Below are 24,979 nucleotides of genomic sequence, written 5' to 3'. Positions count from 1 at the left end.
GAGCAGCGGAACCAAAGGACTACAGGTAAGCCCATCCACTTTCACTGTGGCCTGGCAAGCCGAGTGTTTAGCTCTGATTCATATGCACGGGCAGCCTAAACTCTGGAAGCCCTTAGACATAACTATAGTATTACGTTTTCCTAGGGTTGTGGCTATGCTGGGAAAAACAAAAAGGGGAAGGTCTGCACTTTATCAATTGTACGGTGGAGTGAACGGTGTGGTTTTGCAGGCGGCCATCTAATAAAATTTGGGTCATGTGAATAGACAAAGACAAACACTTTTTCCCACTTGTTCTGACATAGGTTTCTGTATGATGACGTTGCTTCAATACAGTACAGTGAGTGCAGTACCATATAGTACAGTAACTATACAAAGCAACTATATAAAGTACAGTGGTTGGCATGGCCCCGTGTTTGGAGAAACACACAGGAAGCTAAGCAATGTATTGCTGGGGTCACCGCGTTACGTCGGATCCGAAAAAAGTTTATTATTGTGTGACTTTTGTTCTAACTAACCGATCGAGGCAGCGTTAGCAACTCCCTGTTCTGTGAGGTAAAATTACTGTTTTTGTCAAAGGAGTAGCGGCTTTGAATAGAGCGATATGTATTGCTGTGGACCGGGGTACAAGCAAAATGTGTTTTAGCCACCTAAAAAAGGACCACCTAAGAAGTAGTAAGGGTAACTACTGTTTTTTTTTTCAACCTTGACCCCTATTTTCCTATGTTTTTGTGTCTAAGTGACTGATGGGAACAAAAATCTTTGACATTGGTCCAGTATTAAGCAAGATCGCTGCAGTCAGCAGCGGTGAAACAATCTACAATTTAAGTTAATATGGTAATTGTGCAGCTTGTATTTAACTTCACTGAAATGAAAATACATTGGCTCTATACACGCTAAATGTATTGTTTTTTTTAAATGGAGTCTGATGGGTTTAGCGCTAGCGACCTCAGAACTGTTTCTGGTTAGACAGAAAGGTCTTAAAGCAACACTATGTAACTTTTAGCTGCAGCTGTAGTTCCAATGAGACAACCTGTAGGGGGACCGAAGCGGGGAAAAGTTACATAGTGTCGCTTTAAAGAGGTTTTAAAAAGGCCTATCTCTGTAGGGATCCGTTCCATAATGTTGTCAGACACTTAGAATAATAATATGAGCCTTTCAGTGGCAAAATAAAATACTTTTAGTAGACCAAACAGACACTGAACTGATTTGCCCCATATGGTTACATTGCAGCCCAGTCTGTGGCTGTCACAGCGTTACAGCGTTAATATTGGCTTAATACTGGACCAATGTCAAAGATTGTTGTTCCCATCAGTCACTTACACATAAAAAAAACATAGAAAAATAGGGTTCAATCCAGGTTGGAAAAAACGGTAGTTACCCTTTAATAAGCATATGCAATATTTTGAATATTTTCACCAGTTTACCTTTCTGATCGCTGTCTTCAAATTCACCAGACTCCACTAACAAAAACAGCAATTTCACCTCGCAGAACAGGAGAGCTGCTGGTCTGCTGTTACTGCTGCCTGATGTGTCGTCAACAGCATTAATGTTACATTGCTTAGCTTTCGTGCCGAAACTTGTGCTAGCAATCACATTATTCATAACCTTGTTGATTGGCTTACTGTGGTAGTCACTGCTTTTGGCTAAGGCAGAGTGGGCGTAATCATCTGAATTGCTGAAAATGAATATGTTCAGCTTAGTAATGCACTTTTCACTGGTCTTTTCAAAAAGCAGAAACAGGCTACTACTTATCCTGAATCCTGCTGCTAGAATCACAATAAATTAGAGTTTTACCTTAAATACAGTGCGTTCTCTTCTAATTTTAAATTGAAATTATTGAATGTAAAGCTCTAAATGGGTCAGGACAAGCCCACATTGCAGATACCCTGTAGTTTTATGTGCAACATTCTTATTTCCGAGATTATTCATTTCAGGTTTGTTAGATGTTTAGAACATACAGTGTTTGGCTATTTTTACAAGCCTCCTTTCACATGTCAACAGTCGTCATCACTACTGGGTTTATTTAGAGAGGTGCAGTAGAGATTAGCCAGGGGTTCACACCATCAAACCCAAGTGACTAACACATGGCCATAACGACACTTTCACTTCAACATGAACCACGCACGTTTGATTTTCTCTCATTCCACACAGTCTTTCACAAATACACAGAACACCAGAAGAGAACCAGCAGGGCCCTCTAGTCTCTCAGAGAGAGCCTTCATCAAGACCAAAGTTTTGAAAAATCAAGCACAGAGTTGGCCCCCTATAATTTTTGCTGTTATAAATAAAATATGCTACATGGAGCGATATTAAAAATAACCATTCACATTTTATCTCTGGGTTCTTTTATTAATACAATGATTCCAGCCAGCTAGAAGTCCAAAGGGAAGCTAACAATTGCAGGGGCTTCAACGATCAAGGAAAGAGTGGATATTTTTGCTAGCTTGTTGGTAAAACCATTTCCACAATAGACATGTGAAAGACATTTCCTTTGAAATTATTCTAAAACTATACCAGGATATGTCATAGTCCCCAGTATATATAGTAATAGTGCTTGCTATTTAGCCAGGAGTTTGACATGGGTCTGAGATGAAATAGAGTGACTTGGCTGAGAGTTGAACCAAGACCAATCATAGCTTGCTGTCTTTCATGACTTGATCACATAGATGATTGGAAAGGAGGTGCCACCTTCACTATTCCACCTAAAATTGCCAACATCATTCCTCTTCCTCATCTTTACAGTTGTGTACGGCAGAGCTCTCTGTGCCATCAGTCAGCACCCTAGAGGATGTAGATGTATTGCAATTTACCTTTTTTCCAACTTCAAAGTATCTTCCCAAAGGAAAACTGTGTCAACATGTTTTATCTAAAAAGATACATTTCTCCAAAATTAAAACTGCACCATTTAATGGACTTATTAACTAACTGGATACTTACCACTGGATTTTATTATTCTTGTACCAAAAACTTAAATTCTCATGCACAATTGATATAATAAAAGATCGATAATTGGCGTCCAGTATTGCCACGTAAAATACTGCGATATGTCATAAAATCAATGTTTCCCATATCATTTCCATTCATTCAGTCATAGCGGGTCGATATCCAATTTCAGCGACTTTCCCCATTCCCACTAAATCCCCCACAGTAGGTATTCCAATTTTAAATTTGGGGAAAAGGAATACTGGTACCAGATAAGTAATCAGTAGTGGCAGCTAACCTGAGTTGAGGTATTAGAATCAGTATTGGGAGGAAAAACTTTGAATGACTTGCATCCCTACTTTATTCCTGGATATGTTTTTGCTTGAGGTGGTGGCAGGACAGAGGGCTTTAGTCCAATGATCATCAGTTTGCCACTGCAGTACACACACTTGTAGACACATAAAGGTTAGCGTAAATTCGGTCAGTATCAGTATCTTATGTTACACACTCATTCCCCTCTCTCTCCCTCATCTCCTGCTACACACTACCTTTATTATTTTATATATATATATATATATATATATATTATGATTGGGGTGTACTCTTTTGGTTAAACTATAGCTACAATCTGTATCAGCCAATCACATTTTTGCGGTCAATATTCAAATGTTCTCTCTGTTGCTGTCTTCTCTCATTTCAGTTGTGAGTGCGACCCTCTGTTGTGAGAAAGTCTGGTGGGACATTGTGGTACTATATTACAATATAAGCTGTATGACTTCATAATATAAGCTGTGTGACTCTACAATATAAGCTGTTTAAAAGTTTAAAGTTTATGAAAAAGAAAGTTTCTGCATAGTGAAGTAATGGTTTTCTTGTTTTTTTGGGCATTTCGCCTTCAATGGATGGGACAGTTGTGGACATGAAGGTGGGGAGCGAGAGGGGGAAGACATGTAGTAAAGGGCCACAGGGTGGATTTGAACCCTGGGCTGCTGCGGTAAGGACTGAGCCTTGGTACACGCGGCGTGCGCTCTACCAGGTGAGCTAACAGGGCACCCCCAATGAGAAAAACTTGGCTAACACCTTAGCAACAGGTCCTAAAAAAAAGTGAGTCATCATCAAAAAGCGTCATTGATTGGAAGAATATAAAAAAAATAGATGGGGGTGTGAGTGTCTCTGCACGGATGCAGGATTTGTGTTGTAGTGTGTGCGTGTTCTTGTTTAACTATATTTGTGGGGTCCAAAAACCGGGAATACAGTACACTTGCGGGGTCCAGACAGCTTTGTGGGGCCAAAATGCTGGACCCCACAACTTCAAAAGGGCTGTTTGAGGGTGAAGACTTGATTTTAGGATTAGGGGTCTAATTAGGTTATGGTTAGGGTGAAGGTAAGGGTTAAGGTTAGGCATTTAGTTGTGATGGTTAAGGTTAGGGTAAGGGGCTAGGGAATGCATTATGTCAATGATGGGTCCCCACAAAGATAGTGAAACACAGTGTGTGTGTGTGTGTGTGTGTGTGTGTGTGTGTTTCTTTCTCTACAGCACTTCCAAAAAAAGCAGTCTAAATCAAATGCCACTTATCATTAAAGACAAACATTGGCTGTAAAAAAACAAGCAAAAAAACAGGTTTTATCAGTGACTGACGGGAACAGTCAGAGTGTGTTATGTCATGCTGAGCAGTCTACCTTCAAGGACAGATTTGCTTCATCAGGATGTTTCACACTACTACACTCCTGATCTCTGCACACCACAGCAACAACAACTTTTACATCTACTGCAGAGGTCACGATCAGTATCAAGCAGTGTGTGTGAGAAAGTCAACAATATCTGCTGGAGCATGAAGGACACTGAGGAAAACATGCGGCACAAAACCAAAAACATGTCACTGTAGATGTGGAGTTGGCTATTTTTCTTCTGGAATGTTCTGTCATGGATGGACATGGAGTCAAGCTCCTTTAAAGTACCATTGCATTTGTACCTGTATTCAGCTAAGCTAAAGTACTTAAGAACACATACTGCTCACCCTGTAGTTCTTAATATAATTTATGTGTGGTATATAGCAATAATTTCTGGGACAATTTATCGTCCAGCAAAATTTGTTATCGTGACAGGCCTATCCTTGCAGATGTAACCTTATCTCTAACATGAGCGCTACCCTTAGCCAACATGCTATTGCTTAGCCTGGCCAGCCAGCCAGCTACTCCAATATAATTGGCTGATGCAGACATACACAACACCTGTTAAATAAAATAAATACAACAGTAATATACCGGAAATATAATATAGCATTTTCAGGTATATACTTGTATTTTGTGTTTGTACTAGGACATGTTTTCATGCTTTAATGTTCAAAAAACACTTTCTCTTTCATACTGAGCCCATGGCTGCTGCTCCTGTATTCACCCTCTATATGAGATGCTCTGTTGGGGCGCCTGTCTCTTTAAGCCCCCCTCCCGAAAAAATCTGAAATCTGAACGTTTTAGCTCACGGGGATTTCTTTAAAATACGTTTACTTTTGGCCATGTTTAACATGAAAATCCGACATTATAACATTGTAGATATGACAGAAAATACGACACAGCATAATATGTCCACTTTAAATGCAATGAGGCTTAAGGAACATTTATGCACTGTGTCTTGGTGATCAATAAAACCATGTTCATTTTGTCTGAACATTCCACTTGACCTCAAGATGATATTGCTGCACCTGTATCCAACAAATCTGAATCTGGAAAAATCAAGCTCTCAACCCACTTCCGCAGCATAATTTAATTTGATATAAATATGATATGGTAATGACATGGATATGATAAAAACATTTCATTAAAGTAAGGGAAAGATGGTGGTTATTCCCCATTAAATAATAAAAACGTCAACTACTAGAATGAGACGGAATGTGAAGCTTTGATGCTGAACGTGAACATTTATAACATTTTTAACTAACAATCCAACCTTCACATCCTTACTTTACAATGCACTATATAATATGAACATCACTACTTCCTGCGTGGACACTGAAAGTTCCAACTGAGCATAATCACTGTTTTGCAGTTCAGTATAAAAATATTCTTTGCATCATTCAATAATAACCAAATCTTATATTGCAGATGCAGCCTGAACACAAGCCCTCAGTTGTCTCAGTCAGACTCCTTAGTAGGCTACATGAGACTAAAGGACTGTTTTGTGAATGCTAGCTCACAAGCTGCTGTGGAGGAAACTGGAACTCTATAGCACTCCAGAGACATACAATCAGCTGGAGGGCACACAGGCCACAACACACAGACATTCTGTCCACTCAGCTCGATTATAGCCCACAAACAGGGAAGCACTGTGTCAACCAGCCCATACTACAGAGCCCAACTTAGTTCTGGGGAGCTTATTCCCCGGAGTCCTTATGTTTTCTCACCTCGCAGTTTTCCTTGGATTAGTGTGGCGCCTAAATCATGGTTGCAGCTGCCGCCGTGGTCCTGCTCCGCGCCCTGCTACATCATGAACTACTACAACTACTATTATTAGTCATAGTTCCATTATGTTTATTGCGGTGTTTCCCACACATAGACTAATGTGTGGCGGTGCGCCGCACTATCAACACCGGCGGCCGCACATTGCGTTTCGTTATTTTTTTATTTTTTTTTAAAAACGCTATTTAAAACACGTTCTTCTGCATTTCCTTTCCCTGCACTCCTCCGTCTCTCTGTCACTTGCGTCTCGCTCACATACACTCACACAGCCCCTCCCACCGTGCACACAGCATCTGTCTCCATAAAGTCTCCACGAAAAGGATGGTATCTATCTCGTGAATACCTTTACACAACCACACATTAAAAAGTGCTATAAAACGATGTTATATTCTGAATACAAACGTCGTCAGTGTGTTAATGTTGGAGTCCCGACCCGACTCTTAGCAAACAAGCGATTGCGCCTGCTTTAGAAAGTTAACTAGTCGCAAGTTTGCGGTAAAATGCAGTCGGGTTGTCGAGGTCAAAACACTATATGTAGCAGCTGTGAATCAAATAAACGTATTATAAATAATGTTATGTCATTTTTTTTACTCTTACACTGAATGTTTGCTGCTTCAATCCAGGTGAGTATTGAAAAGTATTTTCCGCGACTGAAAAAGGCACGTGTTGAGGATGAGGACCAGCCTGAACCGGAGGTATCAGTCTCAAACAGAGCTCAACAGTCCGACCAGTGGAATTAGTTATGTTATTAATTTATTTACAATATTTTCAGGCTTTAGCCAGTGAAAGACAGGGTCAGGGAGAGAGATATTGTTAGGCATTGAAGTAGGAGAGGAGGACAGCATCCAACAGCATGTTGTTACGAAAATAAGTCTTGTCATCGTCGTCCCGGCTGACACGGGGCGACACATTTCTCAGTATGGCTATGTTCAGAAGATTGTGTCATCCGCCGAATTTTGTGTTAGGAGGTTATGGATGTCTCCCCCTCTGTGGGAAAGTATCACCTTCTCAATACCCACATATTTTAGGGACATCCCTAAAATATCCTACTCCAAAAGGGAGACATATTATATCTATTATATACGTACGCTACAACCAGGAGGACTAAATGAGGACTTTGAGATTGTACCTTCCCTTTAAGTACTAACACACATTTGATTCTGGCATGGTATTTATATTGATATTGACGATATTTGTATTGAAAATTGTCTTTCGATTTTGAGTTTTAAGAGGCACACTCACTCGTAACCTGCCAATAGAGACATAAGAAATCAGTGCAGTGGCTGCCTCAATTGTTGGTTCGACATTGTCTTTTATTTCACCAAATTGTAACTATTTTTAAGCCTTAGGCACTTAGGTTGTCTGTAGTGCAGCAGTGAGGCCAGTGTTTTTGTCATCCTAACAAGCCCTATTCTTAACTGCTGTTTTTGATCTATTTCGTAAATGTGTCACAATTGATTCATGTCACCTTTTGAGAAAATGTGTAGCCATCTTAAATTGTTGTGCGAAGAATATGAAATGTATTTATGAGAGTCACACCCGCTTGAGTCTGTTGGTTTTAAACAACTACATGCATCATCTGTAAAGTGAAACACTGAGGTCATTATCTTGTCATCTTAAAGCTACATTGTGTAAGAATTTCTCCCAGCTAGCGGTTACATTGTATAGGACAACCAACTGAATATTACTTTCCAGCCCCTCCCATTCCGTGTCTTGTTGCTTTGCCTGTGGCGTGTCATTTTTATTCTCTTTTTAACTTCCTTGGCGACTATCTTCTCCCCCTCCCTGGCTTTCGTCACGGTGCCGCTGAGTTTAAAAGTGCGAAAGGCGGAGGTATGTCCCTGTTTGGCTAATGTATTTTAAAGATGGAGGCGCAATACGGCGGCCGTCATTCGAGTGATTCGCTCGTATGTATTCTGAATGGCAGATTCTACGCGTACGAGAATACTTTGATTAGTTGGTGGAAGTAATTACACATTAATGAGTACATATTTGTGAAAGAACAAAAGGGGTTTTTGCTAAGAATCAACTCAAAAAAATTACACAATGGAGCTTTAATTGCCCAATCTGGACAGTATTAGTATGTACATCTATGTCTGAACAGTATCTCTATGTGTCTATGTTTATTTTTCACATATCACATGATCTCTGACCATGTGATGTGATGACAACAGATAAGGGTCATGGGTCACTGCAATCAAATACACCCGAGGAAGGCCAGATGGTGGGGTGAAACCTATTGTGCCCAATTTACTTAAGCAACATTTTTTTAATGCAGGACTTTTACTTGTAACAGAGTATTTTCATAGTGTAGTATTAGCACTTTTACTTAAGTAAAGGATTTGAATACTTCTACCAAGACTGGGTACCAGGGCGCCCCTCTGAAGCTGTAATTTTAAGGTAGAATAGTTACATAATGTTGCTTTAACCCCCTGTAAAACAGCAATTATTGTTTTTTTACCATTACTTTAGCTAACCTAACCTGTTGCAGGCAAAGCTTCATATTTAGAGCGCAGACATGAGAGTGGTATCAATCTTCTCACCTAACTTTTGGCAAGAAAGTGAAACATATTTGCTAAAAAGGACTACGATCAAGCAGGCCGTCGCCAAAGAAAAACTCTAAGCAACTCCAATCAACACCGAGACAGGGACTGAATTATTTCAGAGAGAGACATGTAATGAGATTTTAATGAAAGTGAATGAAAGTTCTCATCTCTTGTGATGATGCCATTCATCAATTACAGTAGCTTACTAATGGAGGGGAAAATACTAATGGGCCAAATTATGCACTATTAAAGTATTTTTCGGAGCATTGAGCTGTTGTGCGGACTTCACCTTCTTTCTACATTTATTTTCTACATTTCCTTTTTTGTCCTGCACCAGCAACTACATGGATGTGCACTACATCGTATTTTTTCTGAACTAGATTTTTACTTCCGGAACCACACTGTTGAGCTTTATTAGACTAACTATTTTACAGCTAAGACACACACAGCTACTGTATGCCATTAATAGACTGTATAAAAAAAAATCAACAGAGCGTCCGTGACGTCACCCATTGGTTTCTAAAGAGCCAAAAAGAAGATAAAAGTGGGTAGCTCCCGCTGTCGCCGTTAATTCAAAAATGGGCAAGGACCTGAGGCGTGGACAGAGCTGTGGCGGGAAGAATGAAGCCCGTTGAATGAAACCACGCCCACCTAGCTTGAAGCTCCCAAGCTAACAAAGGCTAAGAAGCTAGGCTAGGATAATGCTACTCTGAGGTCCTGCTGCTCGCTCGGCTCCTGCAGACAAGTTGCTCCCGGTTGGTAATTTGTATTTGTTATTGAGATACTAACATACACAAGCTTAAAAATGTTTAAAAACTACAACATCCGGGGGTCACTTGTAGAGTCAGGGTTTGACATAAGCAATGGCCCAATAGCCCGGGGCCAGTAAAACAGCATGTCGGGCAAGTTGATTGGCCGTTCGGGGTAATGATATTGTTTGTTCCAATCAAAGTCACGAGTCAGTATTTTGTAATTTGGTGGTAACATTAGGTGCAACACTAACATGGATTAGAAATGGAGTTCGCTAACATCAACAAATGACCGCCGCACCCGCCACAAAGAGTCCACATATGCTTTGGACCTTTAGCAGCGGCTGCAGCAACTCAAACCCAACCAGACCGGAGATAGTACGTATTAGCGTAAATGCAAAGTACTGTCGGAAATGTTACAATCATTTCAAAATGAACACTTCAAATAGCCCAAACAGAATGTTTCAACTTTACAGATGTGTAAACATGGCTGGGAAATATTCAGGTTACTACATGAACACTAAGAGGAAACTTACTACTTACCAGATGGCTGTTGTTTGAATAAAATAATTTTACCTTAAATATTTGTTTGCTTCATCAGCATTTTTCTTCATCTCGTCTTCTCTTTATAACATTGAGGCAAATTAGCTATGTTGCATAATTTAAGAACAATAACTTATATATAGCCTACCAAAACCATATCACAAAAGTTATCAAGGATTGCTCTTTTTTAACCAAAGTACACAATATTGATTCATGATAACAATCATCCATACTGGGAGTTTATAATGAGTGAGTGAAGGCAACAGAAACTATAGCATCACTCTGGTCATTCAACGAAAAGCATTACTGTAGAATAACTATGCCTTCTTGTTGCTCTCAACACAGAAATAGACATGGCAAAAAAACAAAGCTGAACAAGGTAAACATGAAAATTTGTGTACTATTTACAGATATGTTTGTATATGATAAAGTGCATACATGCATATGCGTACACGTGCGTACATACACACACATGTAAACAAACAGTTCTTTAAAAGGTCCCATGGCATGAAAATGTTACTTCATGAGGTTTTTTAACATTAATATGAGTTCCCCCAGCCTGCCTATGGTCCCCCAGTGGCTAGAAATGGTGATGGATGTAAACCAAGCCCTGGGTATCCTGCTCTGCCTTTGAGAAAATGAAAGCTCAGATGGGCCGATCTGGAATCTTGCTCCTTATGAGGTCATAAGGAGGAAGGTTACCTCCCCTTTCTATGCTTTGCCCGCCCAGAGAATTTGGCCCACCCATGAGAAAGAGAGAGACATCATGGCTTGAAAACAAGTGAAGCATGGCAGTTGGTCAAGGCCACACCCCCACCCTCCACCTTGCCCCCCCTCTCTCCTCCTCAATAGCATTTAAAGCTACAGACACAGAAATGGCACATCCTAAGGAAAGCTCAGTGTGGGACTGGCTCTAGTGGCTGTAATTCTGCACCAAGGCTGAATTTCGGGAAAGAGACTTCAGATACAGTATTAGGGGACCACTAAGGCCTATATAAAAGAGACTTCAGATACAGTATTAGGGGACCACTAAGGCCTATATAAAAGAGACTTCAGATACAGTATTAGGGGACCACTAAGGCCTATATAAAAGCATCCAAATAGCAGCATGTCATAGGACCTTTAACAGTAAGTGCTAAAGTGCCAGTATATGGGCCTATTGTTCAATGATTGTTACAAGCAATGAATTCTTCAAACACTGCAAGTCACATAATGTGGTGGTGTAATTCAGCTTTATATCATTTTTATACTGTAGTACTTTTAGAGCAACTTTTATAATGAAGAAACGGCCTGAAACATGTATGTGTTGAATGAATTGAAAGACATTTCAACATATTTAAAACACGTATTGATTGACTTGAATTTACTCTAAATTGGGGGAGGGGTCATGTCTGGCAAGGATGCGTAGATGTGGCGGTGTGCTTATCAACGACGATGTACGCTGGCGGCGGTGTAGTGTATCCACACGTAGATGTCACACGACAGTGTAGGCAGTCAGGTTATCCGGGGCACAATCCACTCGCCATAGCCCGTGGGGATATTAAAAAAACATGTGAGCTTCCACAGACATGATGCCTTGCAAGACCAAGATGGCAGATGTACGATTGTGTCTAGCAAGCAGCAGTCTCATAACATCATAATGACATCAGTAACATCTATGCTGCACTTACAAAGATCTCCGGCGACATAGAAAGCCTGGCAGAAATTCGCCACACTACTGCTTCAGTGGAGAGAAAAAAATTCTACCTTAATCAGCAGAATAAATGAGGATGAGAAGCGAGTGAAATATCTGTAATCAGCCAAGGAGTAACAGCAAGCTAATCCACCAGCTAGCAAGAAAAACATAGAGCTGCTATGGGAGAAAATGAAAGTTAAAGTTGTTGGTATATCTTTTTATTAAATTTGAAATTTATTTATTTTACTACTTTGCAGTTTGCACAATAAAAATACTTTACATTCTGTAAATGTTTCATGCATTCTAATTTCCTTCATATATTGTATAATGTGGAGCCAAGCAAACCCTTTCGTAATCAAAGCTTTCAGTAAACATGATGACATTAAAATGTTTTTTTTATATTCTATGTACTCCTGACAGTAGAATAAGCCATTATAAACCTAAATAAAAGGCCCAGTCATGCAAAATAAAGAAAATACTGTGATATACCGTAAAACTGCCAGAATCTTAAAAAAATACAGTGATACAAAGTTTTGGTCATACCGCCCACTACTAGTGTGCTCGGTTTAGAGTATGAAATTAGCAGTAACGTTATAGCTGTGAATGTAACAGAGTGTGTACAGTTTATCTGTTGGTGAATAAATGCCACAACTCCTCAAGACCCAAGCCAAGTCCCTGTGTCTTGCTTGCTACCTATTGGTTAAAGTGAAGCGGGTTAGCCGGCACAGAGCTAGCGGACAACTTTAGCACAGGCTGACTAACTTACAGTAAGGTGGGCTGGCTTTAAGGTGGACCAGCTATTCTCATTTTAGTGACAAGCTGCTCCTTCAAGTTTTGCTTTAGTGATCTTTACCTCGCTGCAACTGACAACCAATACGCTTTATGTAAGTAATTGCGGGCTGACCACCATCACCAACATTGCACCTGAGCGCTCTAAAAACCCATATAGGTCAGCCACTACAAAATATACTGAATTTTAGTCAGATTTAGTATGGGTCAAGCTTAGAAAATGCTGGTTCCTACGTTCCCCATAATGCAACCTATACCATTTTTCATGAGACGCTCCCTGCCTGGTTAACACCCATGTTATTTTAAACCCAGTTACTGTGATAAATCTCCAAAAAGACCTTAAAAGTTATTAGCCACCAACTTAGCGTTTATCTTGCTGGAATTTTCCATGCAGTGAGTGGCAGGCAGGGCATACACACAATGCCTCACAGCTAACTGGGTTTAAAAAACTGACTGTGAGACCTGGGATAGTGTCTCCAACCCTTTCCATATACACCCCCACACCCTCCTCATTCCGCTGCCTAGAATTTCTTTAAGGCTCTCAAGGTCGTTGTGCCCCACATTGCTACCTCTGAAGATTTCCTAGCTTAACTAAACAAGGCTCACTCTCTTTGTGTGTGTGTGTGTGTGTGTGTGTGTGTGTGTGTGTGTGTGTGAGAGAGAGAGAGAGAGATATTCACTTTCACAGCGACTCAAGCTCGCACATCAAGAGAAAGAGACAAAAAAATTCAGCATATCAGCTGAAGGGTACACTGCTTGATCTCTCTCCTGTCAGCATCTGTTTCCAGATTTAAGGACCTGGCCAGTGTCACCAGTTCAAATGAATGGAAATGAGTTCTGGCCTCTTTCCTCTCTGCGTGTTGACTCAGTATTATTTATACCCTGTGAATGCTTTCCTGCCTGCACTTGGCACCAGGCCCAATCTATTCATATTTAAAAAGGTATTTACACAAGAGGCAGGGCCAAGGATAACATTAAATGCAAAATACACCTCAGGGCATACAAAATGTCGTGCTAATTTATTTTTGCTTCAGTTCACGTGCTCACATTTCTGATGTGAATGGGAAACCCATATTGAGATTAATGGCTCTACAGTTTCATTTGATATGATTATTTTGTTTCTACAGCCATGCCTTTCTTCTGATGTTTCTTTGATCCACTGAAGGAGGAATTCATCTTCTCCACATGGGAGGTCAAAGGTTAGGGTTATGGAGTTATATTCCTATCTTTATTCAAGAGTGCATTATTTCAATTTGAGAGCATTTCTCACTGATATTACGTTCAGATGTTGTAATAATTTCCCTCAAAACCTTGCTCTCACGCTCAAATAGTCACTGCTCGTGCTTGGATTTGCTCTGCTTGTGCTCAAACTTTCTGCTTGGACTGAGATGTGTCTCGTTGCTCAGACTGATTTCCTGCTCTGCAAAGTCTTCAGCCTCTGATTTCTCCTCGCGCTCTGATTCGTTTTGTGTGACAATCCCTATCAAAATTCATCAACCTGTTGAACCAATAGAATGCCAGCTGTAGTGTTGACCAATGAAATTATCCCTGCCCCGTTGAGGGTGCGTTCATTTTATGTTAGAACGTCCGTTGCGGACGGCTCCTCTGTAACCATGGATCTGTAACCCAAGTTTATTTACCCCCCGCCGTCCATCGCTTTATTATTAGTATATGTCAACAACGTGCACAGAATGGTCGACGCTCTTTCACCTGCACCCATCAGGAAACGGGAGAAAGCTTTGAAGTGGGACATATCAAGTTACATACACAACTATGAGGGTGAGTAACATAAGTTAAGCACGTAGCATATGGCGCTAGCCATAGCTAGCCTAGCTTGATGTCCGTAAACAAATAGCTTTTCTTCATACCGGTAGTTTAGCTAGCTAGATTGAACGACATATGACTGACAGTATGTGTGTATTTACAACTGGTATTTAATGACCCCACTTTGTATTTTTTCCTCGTTTGGTTAAACATGTTCCTGGGGATTTGGCTAATTTCAGACATGCTAGAGCCAATAGTAAAACCTAAAGTGTAATATAACTGAAAAACAAAAGAAACTGGATTGTTTGCAGTTATTTATTTTTACCCCAATGAAATCAATACAAAGCAAACTGAACAGAAAAACAAGTATTGTGTTTCAGTTTCTCTTCTTCCAGGTGTGACTGAAGTACCCCTGTTGAGCTGCATCACAGCTGGACCGTGTGCATGGACCAGTGTTGTACAACCACACTACACTACTGTGTTGTTCCAGTCAGTACATTACTCCCAACGCAAAATCCCATTGGTTCCCCCTGTACTCACCTGTGTGCAGAGGGCAGGCAGTGGTGGCACAAACCAAGAACGTTGGCAAGTCTGATAATAATTTAATTGTAAAATCATGTTACATACACTTATCATTTTTTTATCTTGCTTAAATTCACAGGGTGCACAACCAGGCCCGGGAGAGAAAATTACTGTGATGTCTACAAATCCAAAGAGAAGGTAAGGTAAGATAGTAATGATGTTGAAGAAAGCTATGTACACCTAATATATTATGTGTTGATGTCTATGAATTTGTCTTAAATAGGAGCACACGATACAAAGACAACAGTGGAGAGTTGCTGGATCTGTCTGTCCTGTTTCTGCACCATCACCTGCATAATCCAAGTGATAAAAGAAAGAACAAACTAGTGTGTTCTCTGCTTACATGAATAGGTGCCTGTAATGTCTGCCAACATATACAATCAATTCAATAAATGTTGATAAGTATCACTGATATTTCTTAAATCATTGTAGTTTTTCAGAGCAATAAGAAAGATTATTAAAGCCATGTTCATATTTGCAACAAATTAAAACCCTTATCAAGACAAATACGTTTTTCATGTTCTGTAATCTTTATAAAAAATGAAAAAAAAAACAGTACAATTAAATTTACCAGAGTGGACACTTGCAGGTTGTTAAATGGCTTTAATTTACCTTGTCAAAACAATGACTAATTCATAACAAACTGCACAATATTTGACACAAAACCTAAAAAGCATATGGTTCATACTCCTGTGAAGCAGTACACTTTTCCTGTAGGAGTTACTGTAGCAGGAACATTGATATTGGCAAACAGATACAGGTGAGTTTGTGAGCAGGGTTATGATATGAACTAAAATAAAGATAAGATAAGCCTAGTGTTCACAAGAGGGATAATTCAGGTACTGCAACACAAATTAAGAATACTTACATTAAATAGGAGGTATATACAACTAGTAGAATATTAATTAACTATATAAGAGCAATTAAGGTAAAGTTATGAGGTAGTGGCAAGCTAAAGTGACATATAATCAATAGCAGGGAGTCAAGTCAACAGTGTACACCAGAATAATATACACTGTGATTAAGTAATGATACTTAGTGTTGTTTGTAGCCTACTAATATAACAAAACAGAAAAATAATATAGTGTATGATGCAGTATGGAGAACAACCGAGTCCCATATGACCCCAAGAGACTTTAAGTGCAGCTGTTGATGATGTTGCAGATGAGTCTGTAGCCAGCCATACAGTAGGTAGATCTGGAGCAGATGGTTGTAGTCTGTACAGCCATACAGTAGGTAGATCTGGAGCAGATGGTTGTAGTCTGTACAGCCATACAGTAGGTAGATCTGGAGCAGCAGGGTGACTAGCTTCTAGCTTTCAGGGGTTGGTGATAAGACACTGTGCTGCTATGATGCAGCATTGGTCGAGCCCTTCAGCCTCAACTGGAAGAAAAGAAAACGCTTGTTTTTTTTCTGTTCAGTTTGCTTTGTATTCATTAAAAAAAAAAAAAAAATGCTATTTAAGGAGCAAATCATTTCTAGATCTGTTTTGATTATAGTGATAAAATTGTATTTAACATTACAACGTTTTATACAGACTGATATGAATCCATCATTTTCAAAGTAATGTTATATGAAGGAATGAAGACTAAATTCTGATGAACAACACACAACAGTGATGCAAAAATGGACACAAACAATCCAGTTTCTTGTGTTCTTTCAGTTATATTACAGTTTAGGTTTTACTATTGGCTCTAACATGAAATTAGCCAAATCCCCAGGAACACGGTTAACCTAAACTATAAAGAAAATCTATTTGTTTACGGACATCAAGCTAGGCTATATGCTAGCATGTCTGAAATTAGTCAAATCGCCAGGAACATGTTTAACCAAACGAGGAAAAAATACAAAGTGGGGTCATTAAATACCAGTTGTAAATACACACATACTGTCAGTCATATGTCGTTCAATCTAGCTAGCTAAACTACCGGTATGAAGAAAAGCTATTTGTTTATGTACATCAAGCTAGGCTAGCTATGGCTAGCGCCATATGCTACGTGCTTAACTTATGTTACTCACCCTCATAGTTGTGTATGTAACTTGATATCTCCCACTTCAAAGCTTTCTCCCGTTTCCTGATGGGTGCAGGTGAAAGAGCGTCGACCATTCTGTGCACGTTGTTGACATATACTAATAATAAAGCGATGGACGGCGGGGGGTAAATAAACTTGGGTTACAGATCCATGGTTACAGAGGAGCCGTCCGCAACGGACGTTCTAACATAAAATGAACGCACCCTCAACGGGGCAGGGATCATTTCATTGGTCAACACTACAGCTGGCATTCTATTGGTTGCTGAATTTTGATAGGGTCGTCACACAAACAATCCGAGAGCGCAGGAAAAATCCCAGAGGAGAAGATTTGCAAGCGCGCAGAATCAGTCTGAGTGCGAGGAGAAATATCTGAGTCCAAGCAGAAAGTTTGAGCACAAGCAGAGCAAATCCAAGCACGAGCAGTGACTATTTGAGCGTGAGAGCAAGGTTTTGAGGGAAATTATTACAACATCTGAACGTAATATCAGTGAGAAACGCTCTCAAATTGAAATAATGCGCTCTTGAATAAAGATAGGAATATAACTCCATATAGGGTCAGCTCCAGAACAGCATCACTGAAGCTGGTGGATTCAGCGCAGGAGCTGTCAGCAGAGAACTAAACCCACAGCTTCTGCTAGAAGGATTATTACTCAAATGTTTAAAAACTCCCCCCTCCCCACAACAATACATTTTAAAAGAAAAGAAAGATAAAGAAATCCTCCCCTACTACCAGTGGAAGAATTTCTGACTAAGTAAATTGAGTTTAGGAGTGATTGTGTGATTGTGTAATACTGAATGTATCTTTTTTTTTTTAAGATAATGACTCACATGATAACACAAGGTAAAAAAATTCTTAAACTGAGTTCAAGGACAAATATTCTACAACTCGTGTACTCAGTACAAGAACAGCTTGTCTTTGCTAGTCATTCCTGTCATGACGCCACCCTTCTAATGTCAGCGCCAATACTACATTTAGAAATCAGAAGACAATGTCACCACCACAATGTGTTTAGTTCACTCCCTCCTACTTTTAAAGCTGCAATCTGCAGCTGCTCTAAATAAAACACTAATAGAACTGTGTTCTAATCCTACTTTGCCCAACATTAGCTCTTTAATGATTCTTTAAACCCTGCTGTGTGAAGTTTACCCACAGAGGAGAGCAGCAAAACTGCAAGGCCAGTTTGTCCAGTTTACTGCTAAACACCTAAGACGCTGGTGTACTGGGTTTTCACTGCAGACATATGATATGGTGACATTATGACGCGGAACTTGATCAACTACTCAAGGAGTAAAGTGAGAATAAATGTGCCTTAAAAGGATTAGTTCACCAGATTAAAAGAAAAGTATTTTCAGAAATAGTGTCCTTATTAAATAGACAGTTTTAACAGGGATATCATTTTAGTAGAAAGTAGTTCCAATAAGTGGGTGTAGAGGCAGAAATCTCAGAGACATATAACTCAAAACATGAGTGAACAAAGCCAAAAAACTACTTGCGTAGACAGACACCATTAGAGGAGAACCGAGGGTAAAGGCTAAAAGGCTTTTTTTTGCCCCAGAGCAACAGATTAATCCGGCCATGGTCAAGGTAAAGGCTGCCACTACACACCCTAGCTCTAAATGTTACTGGAGGTGATGGTAAAGTGTACAGATGTCATGATTAATGTAGTCAACATAGCCTACAGCACAAGGTTTTATATAATGGGATTTTGTTCTGGCTCTGTTGATGGCCGTTCACTCTGCAGTTCTCTGAGTTAGAGGAGGAATCGTTGTTGAAGTCCAAGAACTCCAGCTCAGCTCTAACTCCCCCATTCTATCTGCACTCATCCAGCCAGGCACGGTGGTACGGCTTTTCCAAAACAATCGCAAACACACGTCACCTCGCACAAACGCTATTTGGTACTCTTTTACTTTTAAACTTTACACTCAAGTGACATAAGTGGGGCGACATGGGGCCTGCACATGTGTGCGCACGCATAGGCTACACATTTTGCGCAGGCACACGCACGACAAACAAACACACACGTACTTACTCTCTGACGGGTAGAAAGGCTGCATGTCGATCTTGTGCACCTCTTTGGCGTAATACTCCTCCTCGCTCCGCTGCCGCTCGCATGTCGCCGCCCGTTCGTTCGCCTTCTCCTGCAGCAGGTCGCGTGTGCTGTTGTAAATGGCGACAATGTCTCGAGACACCTCCTCGGGCTCGGGGAAGTCCTCCGGGGGACTGGCGAGCTTCAGTTTGCTCAGGATCTGCCCTCGGATGGCCTCGATGCGCTTCTTCTTGAACTGATCAATGTCCAGCGTGCTGCATGTGGACAAACTGAGCGCCACGGTGGCTAAATCCAAAGTGAGGAGAAGGCTGACGATACACAGGTTCATCTTCTCCTCTGACGTCTTCAAATCTCAGATTAAAAAAAAAAAAAACAGATTCAGGAAAATGTTCACCCAATAACAGCTATATGAAACTCTTATGGTTCTAATGCCCTAGTTTCAGTAAAGTGTGCCTTAAAATCCATTCAACTGTCTCGACACACACACAAAAAAAAAGAAAAAAAAAAGAGACCCGTTATTCGTTCAGAAAGGGATCGAACGAATCTATTCCCGGATGACGGTGAACGCACAGCGAGAGTGCGTAAAGGTGTAGCTGAATGTTTCCAGAGGTGGACGTGCGGCCACCAAACGGATCTGAAATATATCAGATGAAAACAGGAGTTAAAAAAAAAAAAAAAAAAGTCGGTTTTCGTCAGCGGGACGCACAGACGTGTAGCCCGTGGAACTGAGCACACTTCCACCGCAGCTCTCCAACCGCACCTCACCCCAACACCAGCCCAGGTCTGTCAAACTTCAGTGCTTTGTTGTGCGATTCATTGCCTTTTTTTTTTTTTTTTTTTTTTTTTATTCTTCAGACATATCACACAGTTGTTTAATAAACATCCGAACTCAAACTCGGTCCTGGCGTTCAGCAGGGACTTAATGTGTGATTTGTTTTTTCAAGTTTGGCTGACGCGTTAAGGCGAAATCAAATCAGATTCATACACAGTTGTGATTTTACGATGAGAAAGTCTCCCTTTAAAAGTAGCTTTTAAAAAACAGCTCGAAGTTCGCCTTAAGTGCGACTGCATAGTGCTTTAACGCGTCTCCCTCAACCCATTTAGTTGGGGAACGGCTCGTCTTTTTTTTTTTACGCGTCAATAGCGGACAGCAGTTGTCGCTTGTAGGAGATTTAGAAAGGACTAAAGTTACCACACGTGCTCCTCCCTCCGCCCGCTTCAAACCGAGATTGTGGTCATCACTGTCGGAGAAAGGGAACCCCTTAAATTCCACGTCGCGAGACGATTTGTTGAAAATAGGAGTGCTCACTGTGCCCATTGGGACAGCGCTGCAACGGCTAATGGCCCGTTGCCCCTGCTGCGTCGTGACGCAAGGTCCTAAAGTCGGTCAATTTCAGGCGTCTGAAACTTTTTTTTTTAAGCCGCTACAAAAACATCTTTATCGTTTTCTACACTTGAAACGGTTAAAATCCCTTTTCCATGTCACAGTTCCATTATACACAAGTTCAAATTGTCAAGTACTGTCTGGAAGAGTGCGTTAATGAGCTAACTTCATTGCCAAAACAACAAACGTTTAGGAACTTGATTTGAACAAGACAGCATTCAACACAGCATAATAATTAAACCATAATATAAATAGACACGTTAAAATACCATACATAATGCAAAGAAGACAATTAGTAAAAACAAAAACAGCTCCTTCTAGCTGGCTGCTTGGGGGTCCATGGGCAAAAATGATCTACTGGGCCCCTATTAGTCCCTGATTCCTCCCACTCTGTGCAATGTATAGGCCTACAGTTTTTCTATGCTGCCATACTATCTGGCCCCAGATTTGTTATGTGGTCATTTGACGAGACACACTTTAATTTAGGCATTAGCAACATGCAAGCACAAAGGTTTTAGAACAATACTCTGAGTCTTTTGATAAAGCTGAAAAAAAGAGACGCGAGACAGTGGGCTGTAATTGTGGGCTGTCATTTTTTCAGCAGTAGTCATTCAGTACACTACTGAAGCAAACCGTTCCTTGAAAATATAATCTCCGATGAGCTAACTTTAAGTTTATGTAAACCTTGTTTTCATTAGCACCAGAATAAATTCAAATCCCATCTCCTGCTTTTTCCCCAAGTCTCTGATCATTTCTTTAGTTTCCCTATTGTTGAGCTGAAGGGTGTCTCTTCTGGGTGCAGCTGAATGTAAACAGAAGGGCACTGTTCTGTGTTGATGTTGTGCAGAGTTCAGAGTTGAAGACCTCCAGCTGCATTAATGGTGTCGGGAACCAAAACGTATAATTTTACATAATTTCATTTAACTCCAGCCTTATTCTGCTAAATTGGGGCTTGAGTGTCTGATAGAATCTGTGAAACCACAGTAGTGACCGCTCATTATCAGCCACACCCTCACCACCATCTGAGCCTCTGTGTCACTACATGTTGTGTAGTCAGTCAGTAGCCGACTGATCTGAAAAACATATCACGGAGACAGGATCTCAAACGTCAGGTTGAATGCTAATTTGGCTATTCGTAGTTTTCAGTCACGTGACTGTCGCGGAGACCTGGAGGGCAAAACACACTGGGAACTCCACAGAGCTGCCGCACAAGCCTGTCAAATCGTCTTCTTTTACAACCCACAAAAGTTTAGATCACCTTTCAGGTAAAAAAAACAAAACAAATATATATATATATATATATACACAAACTGCAAGTTATGTCATATGATCCATATACAGAACCCACTGCGATGTTTCAATCATTCAAGTGTTTCAACTAGCTAGCTAGCTACGCTACTGATCAACTCCTCGTTCACAACATGATTTTGTAACTTTTACCCCTGCTCATTTTAGAAAGGCCACTGCAAGAAAATGTGTTCTATGTTTATGTTATATAGTGTGCGTTTGGATTGCATTTCATTATGCAATTCTGTCTGCTGTCAGACATGATTCTGGGAAAAAAGGATGTCTCACTGGTGCGCTAGCTAACACCGGCAGTCAGAAACATCTATGATCCATTGTCTGTTTGATAATCTACACGTTTTCTAAAATAAGCAGTGGTAAAAGTTACTATAATCCGTTATGATCGAGGAGTTGAGCAATAGCTAGCTAGTTAATACATTGTTTACTTCCACTTTAAAAAAAACAGCTATGTCTTGCCAATTTGAATTAAATGAGCTGGTTTGGAGATGGGAGATACGGTTAGCTTGATCGCAGTCATTGGTTGCATTGGTGATCAGTTTCAGTGTACATATAATTGCACAAATCCACTAGCCTAGAAATCTAGACGCACCCTAGTGGCAGCGAATGTAATTTGCAGCCAGGGTCAGTCTAGCAACTCTCCGTTGGCTTGCGAGCTGGAAAAACCAAACTCGAGTCATGCCAATCACATCGTGTATAGAGTCGGTGGGCGGGCTTAAAGGTCCTATGACATGCTGCTTTTTGAATGCTTTTATATAGGCCTTAGTGGTCCCCTAATACTGTATCTGAAGTCTCTTTTATATAGACCTTAGTGGTCCCCTAATACTGTATCTGAAGTCTCTTTTATATAGGCCTTAGTGGTCCCCTAATACTGTATCTGAAGTCTCTTTTATATAGGCCTTAGTGGTCCCCTAATACTGTATCTGAAGTCTCTTTTATATAGACCTTAGTGGTCCCCTAATACTGTATCTGAAGTCTCTTTTATATAGACCTTAGTGGTCCCCTAATACTGGATCTGAAGTCTCTTTTATATAGGCCTTAGTGGTCCCCTAATACTGGATCTGAAGTCTCTTTCCCAAAATTCAGCCTTGGTGCAGAATTACAGCCACTAGAGCCAGTCCCACAATGAGCTTTCCTTAGTATGTGCCCTTTCTGTGTCTGTAGCTTTAAATGCTATTGAGGAGGAGAGGGAGGGGGGGGGGCAAGGTGGAGGGTGGGGGTGTGGCCTTGACCAACTGCCATGCTTCACTTGTTTTCAAGCCGTGATGTCTCTCTTTTTCATGGGCGGGCCAAATTATTTGGGCGGACAAAGCAGAGAAAGGGGAGGTAACCTTCCTCCTTATGACCTCATAAGGAGGAGAGTCCAGATCGGCCCATCTGAGCTTTCATTTTCTCAAAGGCAGAGCAGGATACCCAGGGCTTGGTTTACATCTATCGCCATTTCTAGCCACTGGGGGACCATAGGCAGGCTGGGGGAACTCACATTAATGTTAAAAAACCTCATGAAGTGAAATTTTCATGCCATGGGACCTTTAACATAATGACGGCAGAGTTGCGATGGTTCTGCGTGAATTCCCTGCTACTTGAAAACAAAGAAGATGGCTGCTGTTGCTGGCGAACAGTGGTCTTTGGAATCGGCTTTGGTCACTTGGGACTTTGGGACTCTGGAAGACTTGGAGTTAAGCTTTTCTTTGACAAAAGAACAAAGAACGGCACTGAAGTCATTCTTAAAAAAGGAAGATGTGTTCAGAGTTTTGACGACCGGATACGGCAAAAGTCTAATCTATCAACTAGCGTTGCTTTGGTTGGTTGTAGCGCTATCCTATTGCGTGCAGAGGCCGTTTATCCCGCCCCTCGGATTGAGCCCTGCCAATGCTGAGTTCCCAGACCCAACATCTTGATGTGGGTCTGGCTTGTCAGGCTACAAATCCACAACACCCTCCTCTCTGGGTTTTCGTTCTGAGATGGGATTCTGTGAAAACACAACCCAGGCTTGCCTCTCTTCGATTTGGGCATCTAATTGAAGAACTATCTGACATTTTGGCTACAGTGTGTTTAAAGCGGAGCTAACTCGTTTGCGGACAGTGGAGGGCAGCTTCTTTTTGCCCTCCAGGTGGGCGTTTCCATAGTGCCGTGACATCACGTGAAAACTATAAATAGTGTACGTTGGAGCAGAATCAGACTTCTCAGGCAGAACTAATGTGATCTGTGTCAAAGAATAGAGTATCTGGACAGGATTTAGTTTGACTATATGTGGTTTGGGGCCAGGGTTATTATACTAAAACGAAAATGAGCAGTGAAAAACTGTTTTAGTAAACTGAAACTAAATAAGAAAAAGTAAAACTATATTGCCAGATTAAAAAACAATCAAAATAAAATGAAAATGAACGCAAATCATTTCAGTTTTACTTTTTTACAGAAACTAAACAGACTTGACATTGACATTTCAGGAGTTAGTGCTGTGCCATATAATTGACACTAAAATTCTCCAGAAATGTGATTTGTATGTACACATACATACTTCTGAGACATTGCACCTTGCCAGAACAAAAACAAACTAAAACTACTGTAAAACTAAACCTTTCTGAAAACCTGAAACTGAATTAAAACTAGCAGACACACTCTGAAAACTAACCAAAACTAAACGAAAATGAAATGGAACAGTCAAAAGCAGGATTTCAACAGTATACATTATTCTTAAATACAGCGCTTTACTGTTAATATAAAAGATAATCTGTTAGATAACGCTCTATTGATCGTTTTTAACGGTTTTATCAATACCTGGCTGCTGCAATGAGATGTGTGTAAAAATGCAGAACGAAGAAAACGCAGAAGAATTATGCAGGCAGCATTAAAACCACACTTACTGTACTGGATCATGCTCCAAAGAGTTAGGAAAAACATCTTTTTTGCATCTTGAATGTGTAAGAGTCATTCTAGTCGAAACGGTAGAAGGATGCAGTTAGCCGGTGGGACATTGTGTGTGTGTGTTTGTGTGTACACAAGAGTACACATTTCAGCTTATGAAACTTGTTTTGTGAAAGAACATTAATACGTTATAATTTGCATAATAAGTGGTTTGGGGTCCAATTTTGGGGTACATTTTGGTTGTGGAGAATTCTAGAAGCAGCAATACCACAGGCCAAGCAATGTGCCCGTTCCAAACGGGCACATTGCTTGACATTT

At 40.6% G+C, this 24,979-nt stretch overlaps 1 protein-coding gene across 2 annotated transcripts in view; it reads right to left on the bottom strand.

Annotated features, from left to right (window-relative positions):
* tgfb2 (transforming growth factor, beta 2) overlaps nucleotides 1-20,439 on the bottom strand; it is a 69,276-nt gene extending 48,837 nt beyond the window's left edge. Inside the window, exons 1-2 of one of the 2 annotated variants that reach the window (XM_078253600.1) lie at nucleotides 20,300-20,439; nucleotides 19,090-19,458 (exon numbers count right to left, since the gene is read on the bottom strand). In XM_078253600.1, the coding sequence (XP_078109726.1) occupies nucleotides 19,090-19,435 (346 nt within the window). In that variant the 5' untranslated portion in view covers nucleotides 19,436-19,458; nucleotides 20,300-20,439. Of the gene's footprint in view, nucleotides 1-19,089 lie in introns of both variants that reach the window. The other variant, XM_078253599.1, reaches the window with a different exon arrangement.
* Nucleotides 20,440-24,979: the final 4,540 nt, after the last annotated feature.

The sequence above is a fragment of the Sander vitreus genome, chromosome 6, assembly GCF_031162955.1.
Source record: "Sander vitreus isolate 19-12246 chromosome 6, sanVit1, whole genome shotgun sequence".
NCBI classification, from domain to species: Eukaryota; Metazoa; Chordata; class Actinopteri; order Perciformes; family Percidae; genus Sander; species Sander vitreus.
The sequence above is the reverse complement of the archived record's forward strand: the minus strand, read 5'-3'. Positions and strand labels throughout refer to the sequence as shown.